Source organism: Pan paniscus, chromosome 14 (genome assembly GCF_029289425.2).
Source record: "Pan paniscus chromosome 14, NHGRI_mPanPan1-v2.0_pri, whole genome shotgun sequence".
Taxonomy (NCBI): Eukaryota; Metazoa; Chordata; class Mammalia; order Primates; family Hominidae; genus Pan; species Pan paniscus.
The window spans coordinates 29,852,627-29,865,664 of NC_073263.2; the positions used below are offsets into that span (position 1 = coordinate 29,852,627).

A 13,038-nucleotide genomic window follows, 5' to 3' on the forward strand; every position below is an offset into this window, starting at 1 on the left:
AAAAAACCAAACACCGCATATTCTCACTCATAGGTGGGAACTGAACAATGAGAACACATGGACACAGGAAGGGGAACATCACACTCTGGGGACTGTTGTGGGGTGGGGGGAGGGGGGAGGGATAGCATTGGGAGATATACCTAATGCTAGATGACGAGTTAGTGGGTGCAGCACACCAGCATGGCACATGTATACATATGTAACTAACCTGCACATTGTGCACATGTACCCTAAAACTTAAAGTATAATAATAATAAATTTAAAAAATTAAAAATTAAAAAATAAAAAAAAAAGCATTCCCTCATTATCTAAGCAAATCAATCTCATTCAGAAATATATTGAGCGCCACAGACAACGTTATGATACGAGTTGATATGAGTTGTTTTGTATCCTCAAGGGTGCTTTTCGTGCAGAGAATACTCTTCAGAGGCTTACTTTGATTTTTAAAATATTCAACTTATTAAATTTAACTATGCAAAAAAGAAGTTTTTCCTTAAAGCTTTCAGATTCAGCTAGTTTTTTTTTCTACATATGAGCCTAGCAGATTTAAGAAGTCCCTTTTAAGAGATTTTTTTTTTTTTTTAAATCAGTCTCTTGGCCAGGCGTGGTGGCTCACACCTGTAATCCCAGCACTTTGGGAGGCTGAGGCAGGCAGATCACCTGAGGTCAGGAGTTCAAGACCAGCCTGCCCAACATGGCGAAACTCCGTCTCTACTAAAAATACAAAAAATTAGCCAGGCATGGAGGCGGGCGCCTATAATCCCAGCTACTTGAGAGGCTGGGGCAGGAGAATCGCTTGAACCCAGGAGGTAGAGGTTGCCATGAGCCGAGATCATGTCACTGCACTCCAGCCTGGGCAAGATGAACGAAACTCCATCTCAAAAAAAAAAAAAAAAAAAAAAGTCTCACTCGCTCTGCCACCCAGGCTGGAGTGCAGTGGCACACTCTCAGCTCACTGCAACCTCTACCTCCCAGGTTCAAGTGATTCTTCTGCCTCAGCTGGGATTACAGGAATGTGCCACTATGCCCAGCTAATTTCTGTATTTTTGTGGAGACAGGGTTTCACCATGTGGGCCAAGCTGGTCTTGAACTCCTGTCCTCAAGTGATCCGCCCACCTCGGCCTCCCAAAGTGCTGGGATCACAGGGGTGAGCCACTGCACCTGGCCTGCTTTTAAGAGATGTTAAAATAATGCTTGATCCCATTTACAAACCTGGTTAATAAAATGCCACCACAATTTTGTAACCAACATTTATAAATTTAATATGTTTTCTTCTTAGTCCTTGCCTTACTTAGTAAAGCATAATTTACATATAATTACTTTTATGAACATAATAAAGTTTACAAATAAGATAATATTAAATTTCTCCTAAGAGTTCCAATAAAGTACTTAACATGCATTTTCATGTACAAAAAAAATCACAAGTCTAAATCATTCCATAATACATTTAAAGTGGAATTGCATGCATGTCACCCTCATTAGCCCATTTTCTTAAATATTCCAAATACATAAAAAATAAATATGCAAATATACACATATCCTTTAACAGAAAAATATTACCAGTTTTTATCCTCTTAGACATGCCTAGCCTTAATTTTAAATCTCCCTGGAGTTAAAAGATCTGCTTAACTACTACAGAAAACACTTATCATCCAACTTAACCAACATAATAGTAAACCAGAAATTTCAGATGGTTTAAGATCTGGAGCTACAGACATACTTCTCACACCAAAAATTATACAATCCCATTTAATATGTTGGGGGTTGGATTCCTAGCATTTTGATGCTACCCACAACAGTTATTTAAGCTGGGATATTGAGTGGATTCTTGTCAGTGTTTCTGATGAGCCATACTAAATCTTATTTAGAGTTGCTAAGCCATTCATTCAGTCATTTCAAGAGTGGGGCAAGGGGTGTGAAAACTACTAAACCTTTCACTAATGATGGAATTCCATCATTCCCAGGCAAGTTAATCACTGCCTGTATCTTGCTTTTCTTTGGCTCCACAGATAGGTCGTTGCCTTTACCATTAAATTCTAAAAATCTCTGAACTTGAAAAACCTACGATACTTAATTTATTTTTTGCCTAACTCTAAAGACTTTAAAACTTGACAAACGATGATATTTTTTCATATTATCAGGACTATACAACTTCTACTCTACAGATAATAAAATAGTGTCAGTTGAACTTTAGATAAATTCTCACAGGTCTTTGTCCAGTTTATCGTCAACTCCTGAGATTATTCTACTGATTATAAAACCAAGTGGATACTAAAAGCATGTGACATACTGCCAGCATTCACCAAGCCTATAATTTAGCTTAATGTGCATACATATTTTACAATTATACTAGACATCTCTTTCTGTTCACATAAACCCTACAACTAAAGCCTTGCTGAAGAAGAGTCCTCAACTCAAATATAAACAAGTCACACAAAGAAAACAAATTGTAAGATAAGCCCCTCAAGAACTGATAATAGAACTACAAAAATAATATGCAGTGACAACAAAAATAAATAAGCTGAAAACCTTCCCACAATAAAACATGCAGGAATTCTAAGTAAAATGTAACCAATATCCTTTTACATACATAGCTGATCTTACCATAAGGTAAGTGAAATACCTAACAGCCAAGAAAGAGAGAGAGAGAAATAGAAGCACATGAGCTGAAGACATGGCAGTCCTTACTGTTTTGGGCCTCAGACATCCGAGGGCTTGAGATTTATTGACACAAGTGAGATCTGAGACAGGGTCGTAGCCCCACACAAGTCAAGGAAGTTGAATTGAGACTACCACATAAAGCCAGGACCCTCAAAGGACAACCACCTTGGTAAAAGGGTAGAATTTCAAAGACAGAAGAAATAAAAGTACATTTTTCTACTTGGGTCTATGTTCTACATTTGTGGAGTGAAGCGAAAGTGCCCCCTAGATATAGCAGCAAAGGGCCCATCCTCATGTGATTTATGACTCAATTTTACACTACCTTAAGCAGAGAAAGTGGGCCTAAAAGTGAGCCTACGCAGGTAACATCCCTAAGGCACCTGGCTGAAGCAAACACAGACGTCTTAGGAGTGACACCTTCTTCCAAACAAGCCACATATTGAAATGACTTGTTAAACCCTTACTGAAGAAACATTCTCAACTTTACCACAAACAAGGCTCACCAGAAATAACAAAAAGCAAGATGACTCTCAATAACTTTGATAAGAAAACTGCCAGCTATAGACTACAAAATAAATATGCTTAATATGAATAGAAGCATTTAAAAATTTTCGAGCAAAAGATGCACAAGTCTTAAGTAGTATAAATAAAAATAAATCTACATTTAAATAATTCAGTGACACTGTTTAACACAAAGACAGAAAAAACCTTAAAACCAATGAGAAAAAAAGGTACCTATAAACAAACAACAAACAGACTGATAACACAAGGCAGAAGACAAAATACTATTACTAATGTCATCTTCAAAGCATAGAGACTAACTACCAAACTAGTATTTTATACTAAAATATCATGTAAGTGACAGGAAAATACAGATATTTTGAGAAAAGAACTGTTAGTTTACCACTAATAGAGACCTTGGCTGTAAAAACTACTAAATATTCTTCAGCAAAGATGAAACTGAATCTAGAAATAGTGAAATGCAAGAAATGGTAAACAAAACCATCGGCAAACACATGAATAAACCTAAATAAGCATTTTACTTACTCATTCTTTCAGCAAATACTTATTGAATACTCACACTGTGGCAGGCAATATTCTTGGTGCTGGGGGTAAAGCAGCAAACAAATAAAAGGCCCTGAGCTTACAAAGCTTACAATCTAGCAGGAACGGTAACACACACACAATATAGTATAATATATAATATAATAATATCAGGTGACAATGAGTACTATAAAGAAAAATAAAGCTGACTAAGGGAACAAGAGTGGTGACAGTGAAGGGGTAAATATTTTAAATATGGTGGTCAGGGTAGGGCTCTCTACGTGAGTGACATTTGAACAAATGAGGTGAGGGCATTTGCCATGTGAACATCAAGTGGGGTGGAAGTAAGGGACAGGCAACGAAAATGGCAAACACATCTTGAGCTCTTCCTATGTGTCCAGATGTTCTTCACACTTTACACGGGTTAAATCATTTAATTCTCGTAATAACCCTATGAAGTAATTTTCATACTGACCCCCAACTTACAGAGGAGGAAAATGAGGGACAGGTTGAATGATTTGTCCTCAGAGAAGCCATGTGGTAGGGCTAGGACAAGAACCTGTTCTTGCACTGCTATAAAGAAATACCTGAGACTGGGTAATTTACAAAGAAAAGAAGTGTAATTGGTTCACAGTTCAGCAGGCTGTACAGGAAACTGGCATCTGCTCAGCTTCTGGAGAGGCCTCAGGAAACTTACAATCATGGCAGAAGGTGAAGGGGGAGAAGACACATCACATGGCCAGAGCAGCAAGAGGTGGAGGGGGGCGGGGGGGAGGTCAGGGAGGTGCTACACACTTTTTAACAACCAGATCTCTTGAGAACTCTATCATGAGAACAGCACCAAAGGGGGAAATCCACCCCCATGATCTAATCACCTTCCACCAGGCCCCTCCACCAACATTAGAGATTACAATTCAACATGAGATGTGGGCAGGGACACAGATCCAAACTATATCAGAACCCTTGTAGCCTGGTGGGTTGTCAAGTTCTGTGCAAAGAAAACATGAGCTCCTGGAGGGTAAGGACCTTCTTTCTACTGCTCTTTGGCTCCATAGGGCTCACAAAGCTAAGGACTAGGGACAACAAGTGGAAGAGATAAAAGAAGCTGCAGTCAGAATAAAAGAAAAGAGAAAAAAAAAAAAAAACAGAGTTGTGTAATGTCACAGAAGCCTTAGGAGGGAAAAAGAGAGTTCCAAAGAAGATGGTCAACATTATCAAGTATTATGAAGGTTAAACAATGTAAGTCCAGAGAAGAGGCATTTTCATTTTTAAGTGAGGAAGTTATTTGGTATTTTCAAGAATTCAGTCCTAATACTGCAATGACTGAAGAGCAGCAGGATTTCTTGTAATTAAGAAAAAAGGGGCTGGGAGCGGTGGCTCATGCCTATAATCCCAGCACTTTGGGAGGCCGAGGTGGGCAGATCATGAGGTCAGGAGTTCGAGATCAGCCTGACTGACATGGTGAAACCCTGTCTCTACTAAAAATACAAAAATTAGCTGGGTGTGGTGGCTCACGCCTGTAATCCCAGCTACTCAGGAGGCTGAGGCAGGAGAATTGCTTGAACCCAGGAGGTGGAGGTTGCAGTGAGCTGAGATTGCGCCACTGCACTCCAGCCTGGGCGACACAGCAAGACTTGGTCTCAAAAAAAAGAAAAAGAAAAACGGGGCAGTGAAGGGCAACAAATGTATACTACACCTTAAACAGCAGTTTGCAAGGAAGAGGGGAGATGACAATCACTAACATGCAGCAAGGCAAAGATCTTTTCAACAAAAATGTAAAAGTAATGTGTTATGGCTTCATTCTGACTTACCACTATCTTGTTCCCACTACTTAATCTTTAATGAATTATAATTTCTGTCTTTCAGTTGCCTTTTCTGTAACATTAAAAAAAAGACAGAAATGCCAAGTTTTTAGGCACTTATTGTATTACATACCTAGAACTGGAGAATGGAAACTTAAGAGTGACCACTGAGTTCTATAAAATAATATAAATGCTCGCCAGAGAAAACTTACATAAAAGGAACAATAAAATAAAATAACCAAATGGAATGTCCTCCCACCCTTGGAACACATTAGATCAGAATTTAGACCCTGAAAAACACCCTCTGTTCTCAATCTCAGATAGTCTTGCTTACATTTTTCTCCTTGCTGAAATGATTGCATAAGCTCTCACCTCTATATCTGCCCACCTCTCTACAACCACACCCTTATATACCCCTGCCTCCCTACTGTGACTCTGAGCCAGCTGCTCATGCACTCCCTCTATATGTGCATTAGATCCCATCTCCTCCTGTCACCTCAAGGGCATTGCTCCAGTAGCTGTCCATCTAGCCCATGCATCATCAACTTTCCTCTTTCTACTGCAGCATTCCCATCAGCACACAAACATCCTGTTATTCCTTTCTCTCTAAAACAACAAACCTCAACTACTTGTCTTCCCCAGCTAGCATTCACTTTCCTGGCTCCCTTTTTCAGCCAGACTCATTGAGGGAACTGTGCATACTTATCATCATCTGCTCCTCTCTCTGCATTCTCTGAACCCATTCCATCATTCTCTACCATTTCACCAAAACTGTGCATCAAGGCCACCAGTGATCTCCTGCTGCTAAATCCATGCCAATTCTCAATCCTTATCCTATCTGAACTACACTCATTTGATAAAGCAACTTAGAATCTTTAAGCCTCAGTGTCTTCTTCTAAAAAATAGGGATGGTAACAATAGTACCTATTTTAAGGATGGCTATGAAGATTTAAAAAGAAACCATGTAAAAGCACAATACCTGGTTCACAGTTAAGAACTCACTAAATGTCAGTTATTAGTGTGCTTAATCAGCCCTGCTACTTACATTCTACTCAGTCTAAAAATAGGGTCCATCCCATACTTCAGAAACAGAATTTTAGAAGATAATATGACTCCAGAATTTTAAGAAAATGAGTATAATCTCAATCTGCCAATAGTATTAGGCAAATAACCTATTCCATCAGATAAAGAATGAACTTAAAATTTCTTTGTCATTAGTTTCTGATGATTCTGAAATAACTACACGAATCCTAATCTCTCTCAAAGTCTGGTTCTCATTTCTAACTCCTATTCAACAGCTTGATCTAGATATTATCTGCTCCAATTTTTCTCTCATTCTGTGTATCTCATTAATCAACAAATCCAGTCCATTCTAACTCAGTAATGGCTCTCACACCCATCTACAAAATCGTAAGCCTAAGAGAGCAGGGAACATGTCTATTTCTGCATCCCACCGTATGTGGGACAGCACCAGGCACAGTACTAGGCATCCAGAGGCCAGCATCCTACAAAGCAATCTCACTTCAATATACATTTTACATAAAAGAAAATGAGGTATACAGAAAGGAACTTGCAGGATCACTAAATTAGTAGTGGAACTGATAGAAAAACTTGCTCCCCAACCTTCTAATCCCAGGAAAATAACTGAGCCAGAGCCTGGGTGAAATACCTGTATGCATGAATGATAGTTTATTCTCTATCAGTACTTGACTTTGACCTTAATTGATCTTTTCACTGCAAATTGGGATGTAAAATACTGCCAGTTAATCTCTCTGAGTACCCAAAGAAACGTAAGACAACAACTTTAATACCAAGTCAATAAAAATTTCCTCTTTTCTGAAATTCTACAGAATAGCACTAATTTGATCTTAAAAAAAAAAATCAATCTTCCTATCTATATGTATACAGAAACACAGTATACCATTGCCCTTGGTTCTTGAGAAGGCCTATTAGAGTTTTAGCGCACCTATACAGAAGAAATAAAATAATTTCAGGCTTGTGTGTCCTATTCTTACTGCTACCTCTCCCAAAAGATGTAACTTTGAAAGACCTACCACTTGGAATAAATTGGTACTACATTCCATTATAAAGAACAGTATGGAGAGTCCTCAAAAAATTAAATAGAACTACCTTATGATCCAGCAATCCCACTTCTGAGCATACAGCCAAAGAAAATGAAATCAGTGTGTCAGATCTCTGCACTCTCATGTTCATTTCAGCATTACTGGTAATAGCCAAATATGGAAACAAACTAAACATACATTGACAGATGAATGGATAAAGAAAATGTGTGCATATATGTTGGGGGCGGGGTGTGTGTACACACACATACACACGCACACGCACGCGCACACACACACACACACACACAAAGGAATATTATTCAACCTTAAAAGAGAAGGAAATCCTACCATTTCCTTGTGGCAGGTGAAACAGGCCAGATGCAGAAAGACACATACTACATGATCTGACTGTGTTAGTCTGTTTGTTTTTTTTTGTTTTTGTTTTTGTTTTGCACTGCTATACAGAAATACCTGAGGATGGGTAATTTATAAATAGAGGTTTACTTGACTTATAGCTCTGCAGGCTGTACAAGCACAACACCAACATCCGCTTGGCTTATGGTGAGACCTCAGGAAGCTTACAACCATGGCAGAAGGCAAAGGGGGAAGCCAGCATATCACATGGCAAAAGAGAGTGAGCAAGAGAGGTTGCGGAGGGCAGTGCTGCACTCTTGTAAACAATCAGATCTCATGTGAACTGAGCAAGAACTCATTCATTACCACGGAAATGGTACTAAGCCATTCATGAATCTGTCCCCATGATCCTGTATCTCCCACCAGGCCCCATCTCCAACAATGGAGGTCACATTTCAACATAGGATTAATGGGACAAACATCAAAACCATATTACTCACTTATATGTGGAATATAAAAAGAGTCAAACTCATAGAAAGAGAGTAGAGTGGTTATTACCAGGGGCTAGGGGAGAAGCAAATGGTGTGATATTGGTCGAAGGGTACAAAGTTTCAGTCATGCAAGATAAGTTCTAGATATCTAATGTACAGCAAGGTGACTATAGTTAACAATACTGCATACCTGAATCTGCTAAGAGGGTAGATCTTAAGTGTTCTCACGACAAAATGAAAAACAAAAGAAATGTGAGGTAACTGATATGCTAATTAGCTTATTGTGATAAATATTTCAAAATATATATATATCTCTCAAATAATCAACCTGTATACCTTAAATATATACAATTTTTAATTGTCAATTATACCTCAATAAAGTTGGGGGAAAAAAGGACCTACCATATTTATTTTTTAAGCTAAATAAAGAATAGCTTATTGAATATATACCATGTTGAATACTGCTGCAATACAGAAAAAACTACTTTCATGGCTTCAGGTATTACTGGAAGAAACCAACTCATTAAAGAAAATGCAGTTAATAAGCCTACATGTAAACTATTATAAAATCATTTCGTTAATACAAGAAATATTTTAGGACACCAAGAACGAGCTAGAGACTTCATCTCTTTGGAGTTTAATTCTAAAATTTCCACTACCTACCACCACGATCCTACTTTTGTAGCTCAGTTTCCTCACATTTAAGGCAATCAATCAAAATTTTAAAATATTATTTTGATTTATCCAAGCAACTGCTGCTGATTTAAACCTTAATTATGATTAAACTCAGCAGATGCATGACACAGAAGTAGAACTTCAAACAATGTGGCAAAAACACCGATGGAAAACCACAGTACACAGATTACCTTGGTAGTCAGCAATAGGAATGGAGAAGTGTGTGTTAAAAGTCAATGAAGTGAAAAGAACAGAACCATAAACAGGGCTACCAAATTAGTGGCTAATGCCAATCACATCAGAAGCATCTCTGAAATGCTTTGTATAAAACAGGGTAAATTACAAGGTGAGAGATGGCAAAAAAAAAAAAAAAAGAAAAAACAAAACAAGATGAAGTAAATATTATATTTTCCTATTGACTTAAATTGTAATTTCAGTGTGGTGCTTGCTTAGAAAGTTCTTTTTAGTTACCTTTAAAATATCAAAATTTCATTAAGCATTTTCAGTTTCTTTATTCTTCCACCACTAGTAAGAATGTTAACAAGTAGATAATACCAGGATATACAGACGTGTATCAAAATATACCCATAACATACCCACTGAGTATATATGCAAAAGTAATATAGCAGAGTGCATACAAATAAGACTCCTGAAGATGAAGAGACTTGGGTTCAAATCCTGGCTCTGCTACTTTCTTGTTCAGATGACTTTGGAAAAATTACAAACTATAAGCTTCAGTTTCCTCTAGTGTAAATGGGGTTCATAATAATAAATTAGTGATGATAATATGCATATACAATAACAGTACCTAAACTTCATGGGATCACTTGAGTTTTAAATAAAATAATGCATATAACACATACAGGAAGTGACTAATAATTATTAGCTATCATCCTTTCCCTGAAAATAATCACCAACTGCTTAAGACTTGGACATTTAAAAAGCCATATCCTCTCTGTAGAGTTATTGAAATGTTTCAGGAAACTAAGGAATTATGAAGAATCTGCAGGGAGAAAATAAAATGACTTGTTTTATGAATGAGGCTATCATTTTTAATTGTTATTCTTGCTATTTCTCTGAAAGAATGCTGTAGTCCTTTATTTCAGAGGTGACCATTAATTTTAATTACTTATTACATGCCAGTTGCTGTCTTAATTTTTTTTTATTCAATTCCATGAAGTAGAGATCCCCATTTTACAGATAGTGAGACTAATGTTTAGAGAGGTTAAATAGCTTGCTCAAGGTCACAAAGCAAGTAGGTTTCAGAAGCAGAATTCACAATCTCATCAACTCAAGTCAAACGTCTTTCCATTAAACCAAGAATATCCAATGACTGTTATCTACCATTCACTATCGCCAAGTGAAAATCTTATTATATTTGTTTTATGTGACCTGGAGAAGAAACGAAGTTTATAAAACAAGAAAAATATTATTATACAACTCTAACCTTCCATAACCTTTAAGTCTAAATTTGCAATCTGAATATTTATTTTATCAGCCCTTGCATACATTCTGTGCCACAAACCAGCATAAGATTTAATTCATTAACATTTGCCTTATACTGTTAATTGATGAAGGACCCACTGTTTTTGCTTACATAGAAACTTTATTCATAAAGTTTTAAACTATTAATCCCATGCTATTACTCAATGTATTATATTTCCTTCTCTAGTAGAACCTTGTGGAGTTGTTGTTTTCTTATTGTTGTTGATGGTATACATGGGAATGAAAATCTTTTTTTTTCCAGACAATATACAATCTGAGATTTGCTTTTATTCAGGGTTTCTGATCCAAAGAGGAAAAAAAAACCACACATACAATGGCTATGCACAAAGAAAACTTTTTTAAAAATTTAGTACAAAGAAAGGAGAACCAGAGAAATACATTCTGGTCCATTCATCTTTCACTTTCATTTAGAAAAGGGATTTAAAAACAAGTACAAAAATAAGTCAGATCTATGTTATGAACAGTTAAGAAAGGACAAAGAAAAGAAAATAACTGGACTAGTGTCACTGTAGTGATACGTTTTGAGATTAGTAGTCATCAATGGGAAAATGTCATCCACAACTTTTTATTCAGTTTGAGCCATCAATGTTAGTTATTATCTGCGGACACTGCTGTTTGAAATGAATCATGGTGCTCTAGCAATTCAGAGCAGATAGTCCTATATTTGAAGTTATTATCAGCTCTTAGGTTTAAACTACAAGTATATTTCAGAATTAATGACTTTCAGTAAAAAACAAGGTATTTCATTATACATACATACAGGAAAATTTCAAGTTATAGTAGGCTAAAATGTCATTCTTTCTTTCAGTATTTATTTTGGAACTTCCATGGTAACACTGTATGACTCTTAAAACACCGCCTTTTGAGGGATATGGGTTACCCTAGTATAAAACACCTGAAGGTGGTTACATCAGAGGAAAAATACATTGTTGTAGACCTTAAAAAAGAATCCTCATCTACTGTTTTCACAATGAAAATCACAAAATTATCTGTAATTCAGTGGAAAAAATCCAAAGGAATAAATTAACTGCTTTTCATAGTTCTTAAAATGATTTAGAAAATTTCAACAGATGATTACAGTTACTGGCCAAAGGAAAACGTATTTTCTACGGTGCAATACTCTGGCCATAATAAAGCAGACAGAAAGCCAGAAAGACCTAAACTCACATCCTGATCTAGCATGATTAGGGCCTCTCAGGTTTCAGTTTCCTTGTGAAACTAATGGTGTTAACTCATTCAATGTTGGTTGAATGCCTACTATATGCCAAACCCTGCGTTAGCAATGAAAGTTTATTATTTAATTTTTAAGTAAATAAAACCATGGTCCTTGTCCTTGCAAATCTTTTGAAGCAACAAATAAATGCAACATGATAACCACTATGAACAAACTGCTGTGTCTGGACAAATCAAAAGAGGCTGCAGAGGGGATAGTCAGTTGAGTTGAGACTTGAATGAATATGAGTTGTTTAGAGATGGGGATTATGGGTATTCCTTGAAGAAAGAAGAGACTGCACAGACAAGATGACAAAAAAAAGGCAAAAAGAGAGAGGTTTAACGTAAATGATGCACAGGCTGGGTATTAGAGAAAACTGGTGGGAGATGCCACACTGAGGAATGTAACCTTTAAGTAATAAGCCTCTTAAACATTATCGGTAAGGTTCCTTCTACACTAAAACTCTGGAAATTGACTGTAGGCCCAACCAGGAAAATTCAATTTCTCCACTACTTCATTTGAAGTTGTTAGAGTCTCCTCAAGCAAAAACGCAAAACTATCCAAGTTTTGATGCTGCCATTACGAAACCCAAAAGACCTCTCTTAACTGATAAATTTTAGGACTAGCAATAGGCATCTATTGTTATTAGCGTAATAAAGCATTCTAAAAGCAAGATATGTAACAAGTCATTTACTTCTGTACTTTATCAAATACAAAACTGTAAACATATAAATGTGAATATTAAAAACAGATACTGAAATTACATGTCCCCAAAAATAATTTTTCATACTTTGTTCAAAACATGCTTCACTGTGAACATCAATTAACCAGAAGCACCTAAAGAGAATATAAAGTCCTATTTACCTGTGTTCTGCAGGAACAGGGGGTGGCCAAACAGCAGGATCTCTAAATGGTTCATCTTGACAGCACACAGGGAAATCTGGAGGCTTGTCAATTTTAAAACTTTCTAAAGTGCTGACAATACTTTTAACTTGTTCATATTCCTCCAATAATTCCTGCCGAACCTTAAAAAAAAAACAGGCTTTATGCTAGAAGCTGTTTAAATACTTCATAAATTGTAAATAATAAATTACTATAGAGTGCACGTTTTCTTAATGTCAAAGTGTGAAAAATGAATCATTAAAACATTCATAAATACAAAGAACTATTTCAAGTAATACTGAGAAAAGGGTAGAAATTAGTTTGAAAAAATCATAATTCTATACCTT

At 36.6% G+C, this 13,038-nt stretch overlaps 1 protein-coding gene across 6 annotated transcripts in view; it reads right to left on the reverse strand.

Annotated features, from left to right (window-relative positions):
- The window catches only part of KATNAL1 (katanin catalytic subunit A1 like 1), a 102,681-nt gene that overhangs the window by 62,442 nt on the left and 27,201 nt on the right, over positions 1 to 13,038 (reverse strand). For all 6 annotated transcript variants that reach the window (XM_003826850.6, XM_003826851.4, XM_008952200.5 and 3 more), the window contains exon 3: positions 12,674 to 12,834. In XM_003826850.6, the coding sequence (XP_003826898.1) occupies positions 12,674 to 12,834 (161 nt within the window). The remainder of the gene's footprint in view (positions 1 to 12,673; positions 12,835 to 13,038) is intronic.